The sequence below is a fragment of the Schistocerca serialis genome, chromosome 2, assembly GCF_023864345.2.
Source record: "Schistocerca serialis cubense isolate TAMUIC-IGC-003099 chromosome 2, iqSchSeri2.2, whole genome shotgun sequence".
Classification (NCBI taxonomy): domain Eukaryota; kingdom Metazoa; phylum Arthropoda; class Insecta; order Orthoptera; family Acrididae; genus Schistocerca; species Schistocerca serialis.
This window is the reverse complement of record NC_064639.1, coordinates 1,162,313,783-1,162,327,416: the sequence shown is the minus strand read 5'-3', so window position 1 is coordinate 1,162,327,416 and position 13,634 is coordinate 1,162,313,783. Positions and strand designations below refer to the sequence as shown.

Genomic DNA, 13,634 nt, shown 5'->3' with positions numbered 1-13,634 from the left:
GAGATGGTTTGGCGGCAGTTGTTTCACTCTTATCAGACATTTTAAGAATTCCACTTAGCAGACAAAGCATTGCTGAGCGTAGCACTTCAGTCTTTCTGAGGAACACGCAAGTAGCGTGGGTTTTGTTTGCGCTCGTATTGGACTGAGCACGCAACTGCAACGTGCAAAAAGGCATCGGCATATCTCCATGCCGTACAAAAATATGGAAAGCTCTTCGCTACAGACATGAAAAAGAAACTTGTACAAACACTTATACTTGCAGTTATTGATTACAGCGACGTTATGCTGTAAGTACTCACGAGGAAAGCTCTTCAAAGACAATACTAATGCACTCTGATTACCGTACCAGCTGGCACAGAGAAGAGCAACTGTAATCATTGATACTCGCCAATATGTGTGTATTAGCGCGAAGTTAAATTTACATTAGACCAAGTCTTCTGCATGCTTTGCTTTACTTTCAAATATTTTAGGGAGTTCATAAAAATTGAAATTCATTTACTATGGAGATACATCTGATTTGTTGTGGCCAATATTTTTTATCAAGACACTTCATTTAATCAATATTGTGCAATAATGCTTCGTTTTCATTATATCTACTTTAAAAATTAGAGTAGTTTCTCTGTTTGGGTGGGAAAAGTTACGGAAGGGTAGTTTTATGCTGATGAAAGGGGAGGGGCGGGGAAGGGGAGGGGGGGGGAGACGGCGCAGCGTTAGCAGTTCTCCGAGGAGCGGTGCGACTCCATCCACTTGTTTTTCGTACTAATGGCCAAAAACTCTGACGGTGTCAGGGGTAAAATACAGGGAGCGAAAGGCTATTTACAATTTGTATAGAAACCAAATGTCAGTTATAAGAGTTGAGGGGCATGAAAGGGAAGCAGTGGTTGGGAAGGGAGCGAGGCAGGGTTGTAGCCTCTCCCCGATGCTATTCAATCTGTATATTGAGCAAGCAGTAAAAGAAACAAAAGAAAAATTTGGAATAGGAATTAAAATCCATGGAAAAGAAATAAAAACTTGGAGGTTCGCCAATGACATTGTAATGCTGTCAGAGACAGCGAAGGACTTGGAAGAGCAGTTGAACGGAATGGACAGTGTCTTGAAAGGAGAATATAAGTTGAACATCAACAAAAACAAAACAAGGATAATGGAATGTAGTCGAATTAAGCCGGGTGATGCTGAGGGAATTAGATTAGGAAATGAGACACTTAAACTTGTAAAAGAGTTTTGCTATTTGGGGGGCAAAAAAACTCATGATGGTCGAAGTAGAGAGGATATAAAATTTAGTCTGGCAATGGCAAGAAGAGGGTTTCTGAAGAAGAGAAATTTGTTAACATCGAGTGTAGATTTAAGTGTCAGGAAGTCATTTCTGAAACTATTTGTATGGAGTGTAGCCATGTATGCAAGTGAAACGTGGACGATAAATAGTTTGAACAAGAAGAGAATAGAAGCTTTCGAAATGTGGTGGTACAGAAGAATGCTGAAGATTAGGTGGGTAGATCACATAACTAATGAGGAGGTATTGAATAGGATTGGGGAGAAGAGGAATTTGTGGCACACCTTGACTAGAAGAAGGGACCGGTTGGTAGGACATGTTCTGAGGCATCAAGGGATCACAAATTTAGCATTGGAGGGCAGCGTGGAGGCTAAAAATCGTAGAGGGAGACCAAGAGATGATTACACTAAGCAGATTCAGAAGGATGTAGGTTGCAGTAGGTCCTGCGAGATGAAGAAACTTTCACAGGATAGAGTAGCATACAGAGCTGCATCAAACCAGTCTCAGGACTGAAGACCACAACCACAACAACAATGGGAAAAAGTGAATGAACCTGTCCTGTACGGGTAGCGTCCATGGCTAGTAATCACAAGGTCATGGGCATAGGTTTGCACCAAGCCACTGTATAAATTTTGAATAAAAATCGTGAGCAATGGTGACCGAAGACTTCTGGTACGTCACCGTCGCTCTGCCAGCATCCCTGTCAAAGCGCGCGGAGGAGGGGTCAGACGTTCACGGTACTCCCTTGCTCTTCGGATCGGAAACTGTACCAAAAAGGGCGAAAGAATCAGCAACGATCAACAGCATGAGGATGTAGATGGCGACGGAAACTAGTGAATTAAAATACGTAACGTGTATCCACAGAACATGTGACCTGGGGTTGGAAATGTGTCATGATGATCTCTCCATAGGCAAAACATTCCGGAATAGTCCCCAATTCCGATCTCCAGGAGTGTACTGTGTTCGTTATATCTGTGATGTTCGACTCTTTAAACGTATTTCACCGTAATGTGCACAACCATCTCGGTTGCATGGAGACAAGGGCAGAGACTTCCATACCCTTTGTTTTCTCTGCTGTATTACCAACGAAAACTGTCCCTAATATCTCTCATCGACCTTAATGCTCTTGTGTGAACAATATGACAGACACAGTCATTCCGCTCAGAGCAGAATCCTTTTTATCCCAATGCAACGTCCAGACACTACCTAAGTGCTTCAAAGCTACAGAAGACAGTGAATGATATACGTAAGGATATGAAGTTTGGAAGGTAGGAGACGAGGTACTGGCAGAACTGAATCTGTGAGGACGGGTCGTGAGTCGTGCTTGGGTAGCTCAGTTGGTAGAGCACTTGCCCGCGAAAGGCAGAGGTCCCGAGTTCGAGTCTCGGTCCGGCACACAGTTTTAATCTGCCAGGAAGTTTCATAGGTAGACTTCATAGTACATTGTTGCTGTTGTGGTCTTCAGTCCTGAGACTGGTTTTGTGGTGTCACCGCCAGACACCACACTTGCTAGGTGGTAGCCTTTTAAATCGGCCGCGGTCCGCTAGTATACGACGGACCCGCGTGTCGCCACTGTCAGTAATTGCAGACAGAGCGCCGCCACACGGCAGGTCTAGAGAGACTTACTAGCACTCGCCCCAGTTGTACAGCCGACGTTGCTAGCCATGGTTCACTGAGAATTACGCTCTCAATTGCCGAGACGATAGTTAGCATAGCCTTCAGCTAAGTCAATTGCTACGACCTAGGAAGGCGCCATTTATCCTTTGCTATGTATCTAATGAAGCATGTACAGTAACAAGACGAATGTTCACCAATTGTGGATTAAAGTTAAGTATTCCAGCAGTTACGTACTTTTCTTTATAGCATTCATTACGTATCCTGTTTCAGACCTAACGCCAGCCTGCGTGAGTTTAAACGCGTGCCTTTCGGTTACGCGTCACTGTGGACTGGCTGTCTTGTCAGTCCACAACAGGTTTGATGCAGCTCTCCATGCTAATCTATCCTGTGCAAGCTCCTTCATCTCCCAGTACCACCATCCTTCTGAATCTGCTTAGTGTATTCATCTCTTGGTCTCCCTCTACGATTTTTACCCTCCACGCTGCCCTCCAGTGCTAAATTTGTGATCCCTTGATGCCTCAGGACATGTCCTACCAACCGATCCCTTCTTCTAGTCAAGTTGTGCCACAAACTCCTCTTCTCCCAAACCCATTCAATACCTCCTCATTAGTTACGTGATCTGCCCACCTTACCTTCAGCATTCTTCTGTAGCACCACATTTCGAAAGCTTCTATTCTCTTCTTGTCCAAACTAGTTATCGTCCATGTTTCACTTCCATACATGATTACACTCCATACGAATACTTTCAGAAACGACTTCCTGACACTTAAATCTATACTCGATGTTAACAAATTTCTCTTCTTCAGAAACGCTTTCCTTGCAATTGCCGGTCTACATTTTATATCCTCCCTACTTCGACCATCATCAGTTATTTTGCTCCCCAAATAGGAAAACTCCTTTACTACTTTAAGTGTCTCATTTCCTAATCTAATTCCTTCAGCATCACCCGACTTAATTCGACTACATTCCATTATCCTCGTTTTACTTTTGTTGATGTTCATCTTATATTCTCCTTTCAAGACACTGTCCATTCCGTTCAACTGCTCTTCCAAGTCCTTTGCTGTCTCTGACAGAATTACAATGTCACCGGCGAACCTCAACGTTTTTATTTCTTCTCCATGGATTTTAATTCCTATTCCAAATTTTTCTTTTGTTTCCTTTACTGCTTGCTCAATATACAGATTGAATAACATCGGGGAGAGGCTACAACCCTGTCCCAATCCCTTCCCAACTACTGCTTCCCTTTCATGTACCTCAACTCTTATAACTGCCATCTGGTTTCTGTACAAATTGTAAATAGCCTTTCGCTCCCTATATTTTACACCAGCCACCTTTACAATTTGAAAGAGAGTATTCCAGTCAACATTGTCAAAAGCTTTCTCTAAGTCTAGAAATGCTAGAAATGAAGGTTTGCCTTTTCTTAATCTTTCTTCTAAGATAAGTCGTAAGGTCAGTATTGCCTCACGTGTTCCAACATTTCTACGGAATCCAAGCTGATCTTCCCCGAGGTCGGCTGCTACCTAACAAATACGATTTACAACTGTCTGTTCACATTTAAGAGTTCACTAAACGACGTCCCCTATCTATGGTCAGCAATAAACGCTGATCTATGACCAAGTGGGCGAGAGCTGCTCTTCTATCATCCGAATAGGCTCCTGTCCGTTGTCATACGGTCATTGGCGGACTGTACTCGGCCGGCAATTGTCCGACGCGAAGTCGATGTCTTCATCCTCAGCGCCGCCCGTGGCGCTGGTGGAACCTGCGCAAGTGGCGAGTCTCTACGGCACTCGCATCAGCTCGCATTTTTGGGCCTGTGGTGCTTTTCTCCTGGCTGTGACGTGTTCGGACCACACAGCACTTAAAGGGTCACTTTGTTGTCCGTCTGTCTGTTGACACCCCTTTTTCTCAGGAACAGGTGGAGGCGTCAAGTTTAAACTTATGTCACACGCCAATGTCTGCCGTTCTCTGGTATTGTAAATAACTTAAGCTTCAATGTCAGTGCAATGACAAGATACAACCATCCCTTATTTTTACACTCGTAAACTCACTCATTAAAATCTCTAGGGTCTTCCCACTGACCTAGAATTGTGAAATTCGATAAGAAGTAAGTTTTTGCAGTAGAAAATCAAATGAAAAAAGTGAAAATTGTTAATTTTCTACTTAAATGACATAAAAATATTTTTTGCCATTAGTTGTCTGTCTGCGTGTCCCTCTTTAAGGACCCATTTTTTGTCAGGAAGGGATACAGGCATCAAATTTAAATTTGGGTTAAATACTTATACCTAAGGTCAATCTTCTAAGTCAGTGCAATCAGAAGATACGGCCATGTGAGTCACATATTTTGATACTGGCAAACCCACTCAACAAACGCTATTGGTTAACTATCTACATCGTACCGACGTGGTGGTGAAGCAGTAAAATGCATACCTTGAAAGCGACAAGTTGCGAGAACGAATCTTGGCTAGGCCACTGATCTTTCAGTCTCTGATTTAATCTACTCTTCACCTCTTAATGTGAGGAACCACCAGAAACAAGACCTGGTTCAGATTCCCCTACTGGATAAGTGGGGTAGGTGGGGGAGACACTTGTCACGGAAGTGGCGTCCAAAATCCACTTGCACCAGGCCGTTGAGCCACATTAAGTTATTAATATTATGTGCTAGAGAACCTGGCAATGCTTGGTAATCACTAAATGTGTATAAGAATCGGATGTAGATCCTAATCTCCTTCCTCCTTCCCCTTATGTCTATCCCTATCCTCCTCCCCCTCAATTTGTCCATTCCTTCTCCTCCCTGCGTTTCTGCCCATCACCTTCCCCTGCTCTTCTCCCACAATCTCTCCATCCATCTCCTGCTCCCTCATCTCTCTCTCCATTTACTCCCTCCTCTTCTTTATAATCATTTCCTCTCCCCTTCTCGCTCCATCTTCTCCTCCCCCTTCCCTCTGACCTTATTTATTGTTTTTACCAGCAAAATCTTGATTGGAAATAGAAGTTAAAATGAATGGGTAAATCGGTTGGAACCATTAGTGCACAAGGTATAAGAGAGACCTACCCAGCTGCTGGATCTATTTAATGACAAAGTTTCGAATGTTTTTATTCTACGAAGAGGATGGATTATTAAGTTAATCATAAATACAAGTTTCCTGATTTCTGTTGGAAATAATTGCGAGAAGAGAAACATAACCACCCATTTCCACAGCACATCTTAGCGTGTTCTTTCTCGCAGCCGTTTCAAAGAAAGCGTTTGTTGTACAATAGGTGCCTGAGTCCACTGTGGAAATTTACTGCCTCACCAACACAGTTAGACCGCAATAGACCGGTGATGCTGTATTGTAACATATCACCCCGGACTACAAGTCCATTAAAAAAAAAAAAAAAATCCAGTGGTTTAGACTAAGCGTCATCTATCAGTCAGTCAGATAGTCGAGAAAGAAGTCTCCCAACCGAATCGTTCCTTGAATTTGTGTGAACAGATTCAAAAAGATGTGTAGGTTCTTCGCCAATCTCATTGAATCGAAGATCGTATAGCTAGCCAGCGTTGCGCGTGTGCCGGCCGATATTTCGAAGCCAAAGAAATAAACCACGAACTGAAATCAACTTAATGTTTGCAACACACCAAATTACCACGAACAGACATGAATTTAGTCTTTGCAACACACCAAAGATATAATCGCCACTGATAACACACTGAAATATCGTTTTCAATTGTATTCGTTTTCGAAAAATATCAATATTCAACACGGCATTTTTTGTTACGAAAATATGCGACAGTAGAACTATCAGACTGAACATAACTATTATTTTTTTATGAAAACGTGTGACAGCAGAACTGTCAAACTGACCGTTACGCTTCTTTCATTGAGATTTTCATACAAAAGTACCGTCCACATGTCCGACTATTCCACAAGCATTTCCAAAAATTTTCGTTCATACGAACCTTGTCCTAACAACAAAAACAAAAAAATCAATCAGATCGCTCGAGCCGTTGTGAACTGAGGATCTTTCGTACAAGCAGCAACTGATTTTTATTTATATAGACATACGCAATTAATTTTTACCATTAAAAACAGTCTTGATCACAATTTATTTAGTACGGTGACCGGTTTCGACCACTACTGTGGTCATCTTCAGACCAATGAGTAAGAAACTCCTTCTGCTAGAGATTCTCCAGCAGAAAGAGGTTCTTACTCATTGGTCTGAAGATGACCACAGTAGTGGTCGAAACTGGTCACTATACTAAATAAATTGTGATAAAGACTGTTTTTAATAGTAAATATTTGTAACATATTGATCACTGTCACTCCCATAATGTATTCAAAAGTAATACGCAATTAACTCTATGCGGAACCCTCAGAATGTGACTTCCACTCGTACTTGTCCGTTCTCTTTCTCAGTTCGACAACAGTAAAGCATAAAGAGACTATACTTTGCAATACAACCATTAGGAAACATTAAAGGTTAGCTGCATTGGGTGATCTATTTACATCCGGAATATCAGTGAAAATCCGTCGGTAGTGGACGGATGAATCACTGAGTGAGGTTCTGAATGCCCCAAGGCCTAGCACGTGACAACTGACGCTCGTCAGCTCAGTCGGTTTTATCTTATCGAAGGTCTGCTCAGCGCTGCACTGCGCACATATCCGGGACGCCCGTGACGTAATGTGCCCCCCCCCCCCCCCCACTCTCCCCTCCTTTGCCTCATCCGAGCCTCCCGCCACCTCGTGCGCTGTATATCAACAGACGCTCGCTTCGTCCTGGGAAGGTTCGGCAGTTTCAGGCACGCCCCGCGGGTGGGGTAGTGAATGTGCTCTTACAAGTGCGTGGTCTCATTGTTGCTAGAGTTATACTGTGCGAATAATTTGTAAGGTTTCCTGCAGTTGTCGGGGAACGTGTAGAGGAAAGAACTAGGCAGCAAATACAGGTAAGACATAGTGAAATAGATTGTGCGAATGTAAATCCATGTTATTTGAGGGAAGAATAACACTGATGTCTTCATTTTTTTTTACACAGAAATATTCGTATAGAAGATAAGGTATCACTTATCTGTGATTTCGCCTTGTAGTCACAGAACTGAGAAACTTTCTTCTACTTCCGACGCAACGCTGTAATGACAGGATATTTTGAATTTCATCTATTTGCTAGATACAAAATGAGGAAGAGTGTTGTTGCTAGAAGATAGTGTACCTAGAATATTTTGCTCAGTGCTTCAGGCAAGTGACTGACTTCAGAATCTCATAAAGGAAAAGGCACTAGAGATCGCCATATGCAGTTTCCGCCATTTTCTACAGTTTTTGTTGTTGTTAGACATCAGGTTATGTTTTGTGCAGCACGTCTAAATATTTCGCGTTCTACACGTGTAGCTGATGCGTGCTATATTAAAGTTATTTGAAATGTACTGATATTCTTCAGCCACAGAGTGTTCCGTATTCGATTTTTAAATAAAAATCTCCTTTATCTTGCTGCAGTGTATTTCATTTGTTCCAGCAGCGTTTCGTCTCCTACTTTAAGGCATCTTCAGGGAAGTCCAGAATGATACAGGTTCATTTTGATATGCGGCATTTGTAGATTATAAAACGGTTCACGTCTTGTTTTATAATCTACAAATATCGCATATCGAAACGACTCTGTATCGTTCTAGATTTCACTGAAGATGCTTTAGAATAAAAGAGGAAACGCTTCTGAAATAATATAAAATACAATGCAGCGAGAAAAAGGCGGTTTTTATTTTAAAAACGAATATTTCTGTGCTTGCAGCGTATGATGGCCACGCAACCAAATCTGTTAAAATGCTACATATTTTTAAAACAGTTGATATGACATAAACCATACTTCTTCGATCGTGCACCATCTTGTACTATGAAACAGAAGATCTTATAGCATTGAACATGTGATACTTGCAAATGAATTGAGTTTCTTTCATGTCTTAACAGTTTTACCTGTCTTGAAAATGGAGACGGGTTTCAGTTCCAATAGCTTCTATTTCGAAATCAGTTTTAACTTGTACTGTGGCGGGGAGTTCCCAGGCGGGAAGTTCGGCCACCAAGTGCAGGTCTTATTGAGTTCGACGCCACATTGGGCGACTTGCGCTTCAACAATGGGGATGAAATGATGATGAAATCGAACCTGGGCCCCCGTGCGTGGCATACCAACGCCCCCACGTTTCAACTATTGGGGCAGACTGTAGGAGCAGTAACCCATCTAACAACTGCGCCAGACACTGGTTGTCTTATATAGTCGTGCCGACCGCAGCGCCGTATTTTGGCTGTTTACATATCTCTGTATGTGAATACGTGTGCCCATACCAGTTTCTCTGGCGCTTTAGTGTATTTGGGTAGGGCCGAAATAGAGAGGATATAAAATGTAGAGTGGCAATATCAAGGAAAGCGTTTCTGAAGACGAGAAATTGGTTAATATCGAGTGTAGATTTAAGTGTCAGGAGGTTTTTTTTGAAAGTATTTGTATCGAGTGTAGCCATGTATGGAAGTGAAACATAGACGATAAAAAGTTTAGACAAAAAGAGCTTAGAATATATCGAAATGTGGTGCTACAGAAGAATGCTGAAGATTAGATGGGTAGATCACGTAACTAATGAGGTACTGAATAGAATTGGGGAGAAGAGGAATTTGTGGCGCAACTTGACTTGAAGAAGGGATCGTTTGGTAGGAAACGTTGTGAGGCACCAAGGGATCTCCAATGTAGTATTGAAGGGAAGCGCGGAGGGTAAAAATCGTTGCAGGAGACCACGAGACGAATACACTAAGCAGATTCAGCAGAATGTAAGTTGCAGTAGTTACCCTGAGATGAATAGACTTACACAGGATAGAGTAGCATGGTGAGCTGCATCTGGACTGAAGACCACAGACACTACAACAACAACTACTACTACTAGTACTGAAGTTTATTTAAGGCTAAGGCTTATAAACGTCGTAGTAAATGTAATTAAATGTTGGTAAAAGCTACAAGAACATTAAATAAATTAAAGTTCCTAAAAAGGTGAGGTATTTTTCAATTGTATCGGATTTTACTGGAATGTGTAAGTATTCATGTGTACAAGCATAGACAGTATAGACAGTCGTCGCCATTGAATAAGTACCGCGGAAGAAGTTCCCTATTGAAACTGTTTTATCGCTAATTTTCTCCCAATCTGGATCCAGCATTCAATAATCATCTGAGTGTATTACTGCACATACCAAGTAGCCATGTCTGTCTACAGTAAAGCTGTATGAACAAAGAAGGTTCCAGGGAACGACGGAGCCCAAAGACATCGGCGGCGCGGAACAGAACTAAGCTGAGACGTTCCAGCACAATTCTCTTTCAGATTACGGCTACTACGGAAAGTGAAGTAATGTAAATACATTTTCATAACTTGCTAGGTAAACTCTGTCCCGATGAAGGATACTTGGACATTCAAGACGCGACACATACGTTTTAGTATTACATAACCAATATAGCAGAAATATTTAAAGTTTTATTAATTCATGAGTGATAAGTGAATATAAGACCATTAAAAGTATCGTACCCCCTGTGAGTGTATCTCGTTGCTTTGTCCATAGAATCCTTGGTCATGATGTCTTTTCCAACTTCCAAACATGTTACAAGGCGGAAACATCACCGAGAAATTAGGTGTCTCCACCAGAGTGCTCGAGTTATTTCTTCGAATCATTGCTATTATTTGTGTTAGTTGGAACCGACAGACGACACTCACCACAGTTTCTCGTACACTCTTCCAGACCATGGTCCCGGACTGGTGGACGCTGTGCACCTCGGTGGTGGCGGGCCTGCTGGTGCTCGCCGCTTTCCGCTGGTACCGCTTCCACACGCACTTCGCGCGCCGCGGTCTGCCCTACGCACCGCCGCTTCCCTTCGTCGGAAACATGCTGGACGTGGTGATCGGCAGGTGGTCCCTGACTGATCACGTGATCGTACTGTACAACAAGTTCCAGAAACATCGATATGCGGGAGTTTACTTCTTCGGAAACCCCCTCGTCATGGTGAGGGATCCGGAGATCCTTCGCACCATCACCATCAAGGATTTTGATCACTTTACCGACCACCTTGACATGGCAAATGTCGACAAGGAAGATATTCTGCTGCAAAAGATGTTAATCACCTTGAAAGGTAAGAGCAATAATCGCAAATCGATCTTCTTTCAGTTAGTATTGTTTATATGCCAAGCTTCCACGGCTGTGAAAGCTATTCGCGTCACATAAAACTGTGGTGACAGAGTAACCAAGAAGTGTGTCTTGATGGCCTAGACCAGCAGTGGCCAAGAATACGGCTAGTGGACCGTGCCATCGAACTCAGCGCAACTGGCACGTTTCCTCCACCACCACGCCACGCTGTTTGATAGTGGGGAGGGGAAAGCTGCATAAGACTGTTTTACTCGTATATCCCACATTTCTTGACAACATAGATAAAAATACAACTTTTCACTACTTTTTATTGGTGTGCTGAGGACATAAAATTTTCATCTAGTACAGACTGTTGGCATACGGACAGACGCAGATAATTTCCCCGATTTTCACCCTCAGGTTGCCACGTAATATGATTTATTTAGTATATATATATATTTCGTATGGCTAGTAGAATACAGCAGTAAGTAAGTAGTAACACAAACAACGTATAAAAACAATGAATGGTCAATGTTACAGGCAACAAACAATTATTAGATCTAAAAAAGGAAGTAAAACATAAAATACACAAAAATACATAGAAATTATAGTAATAGTATCTAATAATAGGTTTTTCAGAAGGAGAAGAGTAGACCAGACTCATGGTTGTATGTCCAAGTCCCTCAGCCAGCCAGAAGCATCTCCCTCCAGGAGGTGCAGCTCGTGCATTGTGCCAGGGAATCTCCTCGTAGGGCAGTCCATTGCGATACGATGTAGAGTTTGTGGATTCCCACAGTCGCAGTTGGGTGAGTCAGTCTGTCCCCATTTGTGCTTCCAGTAATTACATCTACCATAGCCTGTTCGGATGCGATTTAAAGTTGTCCAAGATTTTCTGGGAAGACCGAAGCCCTCGGGCCGTATGGTTGGGTCCGAGACTAAGTTAAGGTGATCAGGGTTAGACATATCCCATTCCCGACGCCAGGCTTCGCCGATATCATAATTGTCCTCGATCAGCTGTTGCCCTAATCTCCGTGATGGCTTACGGGACTTGAGCCTGTGGCTGGGATTCTTGCAGTCTTCGTGTAAGGGTAGGTCACGGTTGTTAGCGCACTTTTGCCATTCCCTTTTCAGTGAAGATCTTCGCCTTAGATGAGGTGGGGCTATGTTAGCCAGTACCGGGAGCCACTGGTGGGGCGTCGGTTTAATAGTGCCTGAGATGAGCCTCACGGTGTCGTTTAGCTGGGTGTCCACCGTTGCTGTACGAGTGCTGTTTAGCCAGACCGGAGCGCAGTATTCAGCCACCGAATATACCAGTGCAAGAGCAGGTGTTCTGAGAACTGTGGCGCTTGCTCCCCACCTACTTCCAGTGAGTTTGTGTAGGACATTATTTCTGGTTTTGATTTTTGCTGCACATCTGTATAAGTCCTCCTTGTACGTCAGAGATCGGTCCAATGTAATTCCCAGATACTTTGGGAGGGGATTGTAGTTAAGCACCTGGCCTCTGAACTCTACGTGGGGTGCATGGTTTGCCTGTCTTTTGTTGAGGTGGAAACAGGAGACTTGGGTTTTAGAAGTATTAGGTCTGAGCCTCCATGTTTCGAAATATTCATCCGTTTTGATAAGGTCTTCCTCAATGATTCTTTCGGAATTGTCGAAGTCTTGATGTTGATATGTGAGAGCAATATCGTCTGCATAGATAAACTTCTTAGAAGATGTCTCTGGTAGGTCTGATGTATATATATTAAAAAGTAATGGAGCTAGCACAGATCCTTGGGGCAGGCCATCATTTAACCTATATTTCTTGCTTATCTCTCCATCTAGGTGTACTTCAAAAAATCTATTTGAAAGCATATTGTTGATTAGGGCAACCGTTTTCTTGCAAGGAATAATGCGTTGGAGTTTAAGAATCATTGCCTCCCTCCACATTGTGTCATATGCTGACGATAGATCTATGAACACGGCGACTGTCATTTTCTTCCTTTGAAATCCACTCTCAATATGTGTGGTAAGAGATAATACTTGATCACAGCAGCTCCGACCGGGTCTAAATCCGGCTTGTTCAATAGGAATGAAATTCTCAGCAAGGTTATTTAGTTGCATAATCGAAAAAACGTCTTCTACACATGTATGTCGATCGAAATGTCGTAACACTTTTACAGTCTCATTATGGAGACGTGGAAACTCTGAGGAAAGCAAGCCAAGAGGACTGATAATTTTCGCCTTCAACTCCACCTGTTCCCGACGTGATGTAATGTCGAAAACTCATAGCTTTTCCTTGGATACAGGCTAATACAGGCAACGCCTTTTGATATTGTGTGTTTCACAGGCTGAGTAAAAGGAGGGATCTGGTCTTTGCCTTATTATATTTGGTCTAACTCTAGGCCTTTCGTTGACTGCATTCCACGAGCCCTCTCTTTATTCCTCGTAGCTCAATAATGGATTCCCCACCCATACCAAGGTTTGCTCGAACAGCAGATACAGAAGATTCTCTATTACAGACAGAAAGTGTCGTGCTTATTTGTCAGAAACACAGATTCTTCATTTGTTGATAGAAACTAATCCTGAATGTTCTTCAGCTTCGAACTGAAAAGTGTATTGTCAGCTAATAGTGTGTTATCTTAAGCACTGTGTTTTAG

At 42.7% G+C, this 13,634-nt stretch overlaps 1 protein-coding gene across 1 annotated transcript in view; it reads left to right on the top strand.

Moving 5' to 3' along the window:
- Positions 1–7,630: 7,630 nt before the first annotated feature.
- Positions 7,631–13,634, top strand: part of LOC126458626 (cytochrome P450 9e2-like) — a 30,303-nt gene continuing 24,299 nt past the window's right edge. The window contains exons 1-2 of the mRNA XM_050095794.1: positions 7,631–7,808; positions 10,618–11,005. Coding sequence (XP_049951751.1) covers positions 10,621–11,005 — 385 coding nt within the window. The 5' untranslated portion in view covers positions 7,631–7,808; positions 10,618–10,620. The remainder of the gene's footprint in view (positions 7,809–10,617; positions 11,006–13,634) is intronic.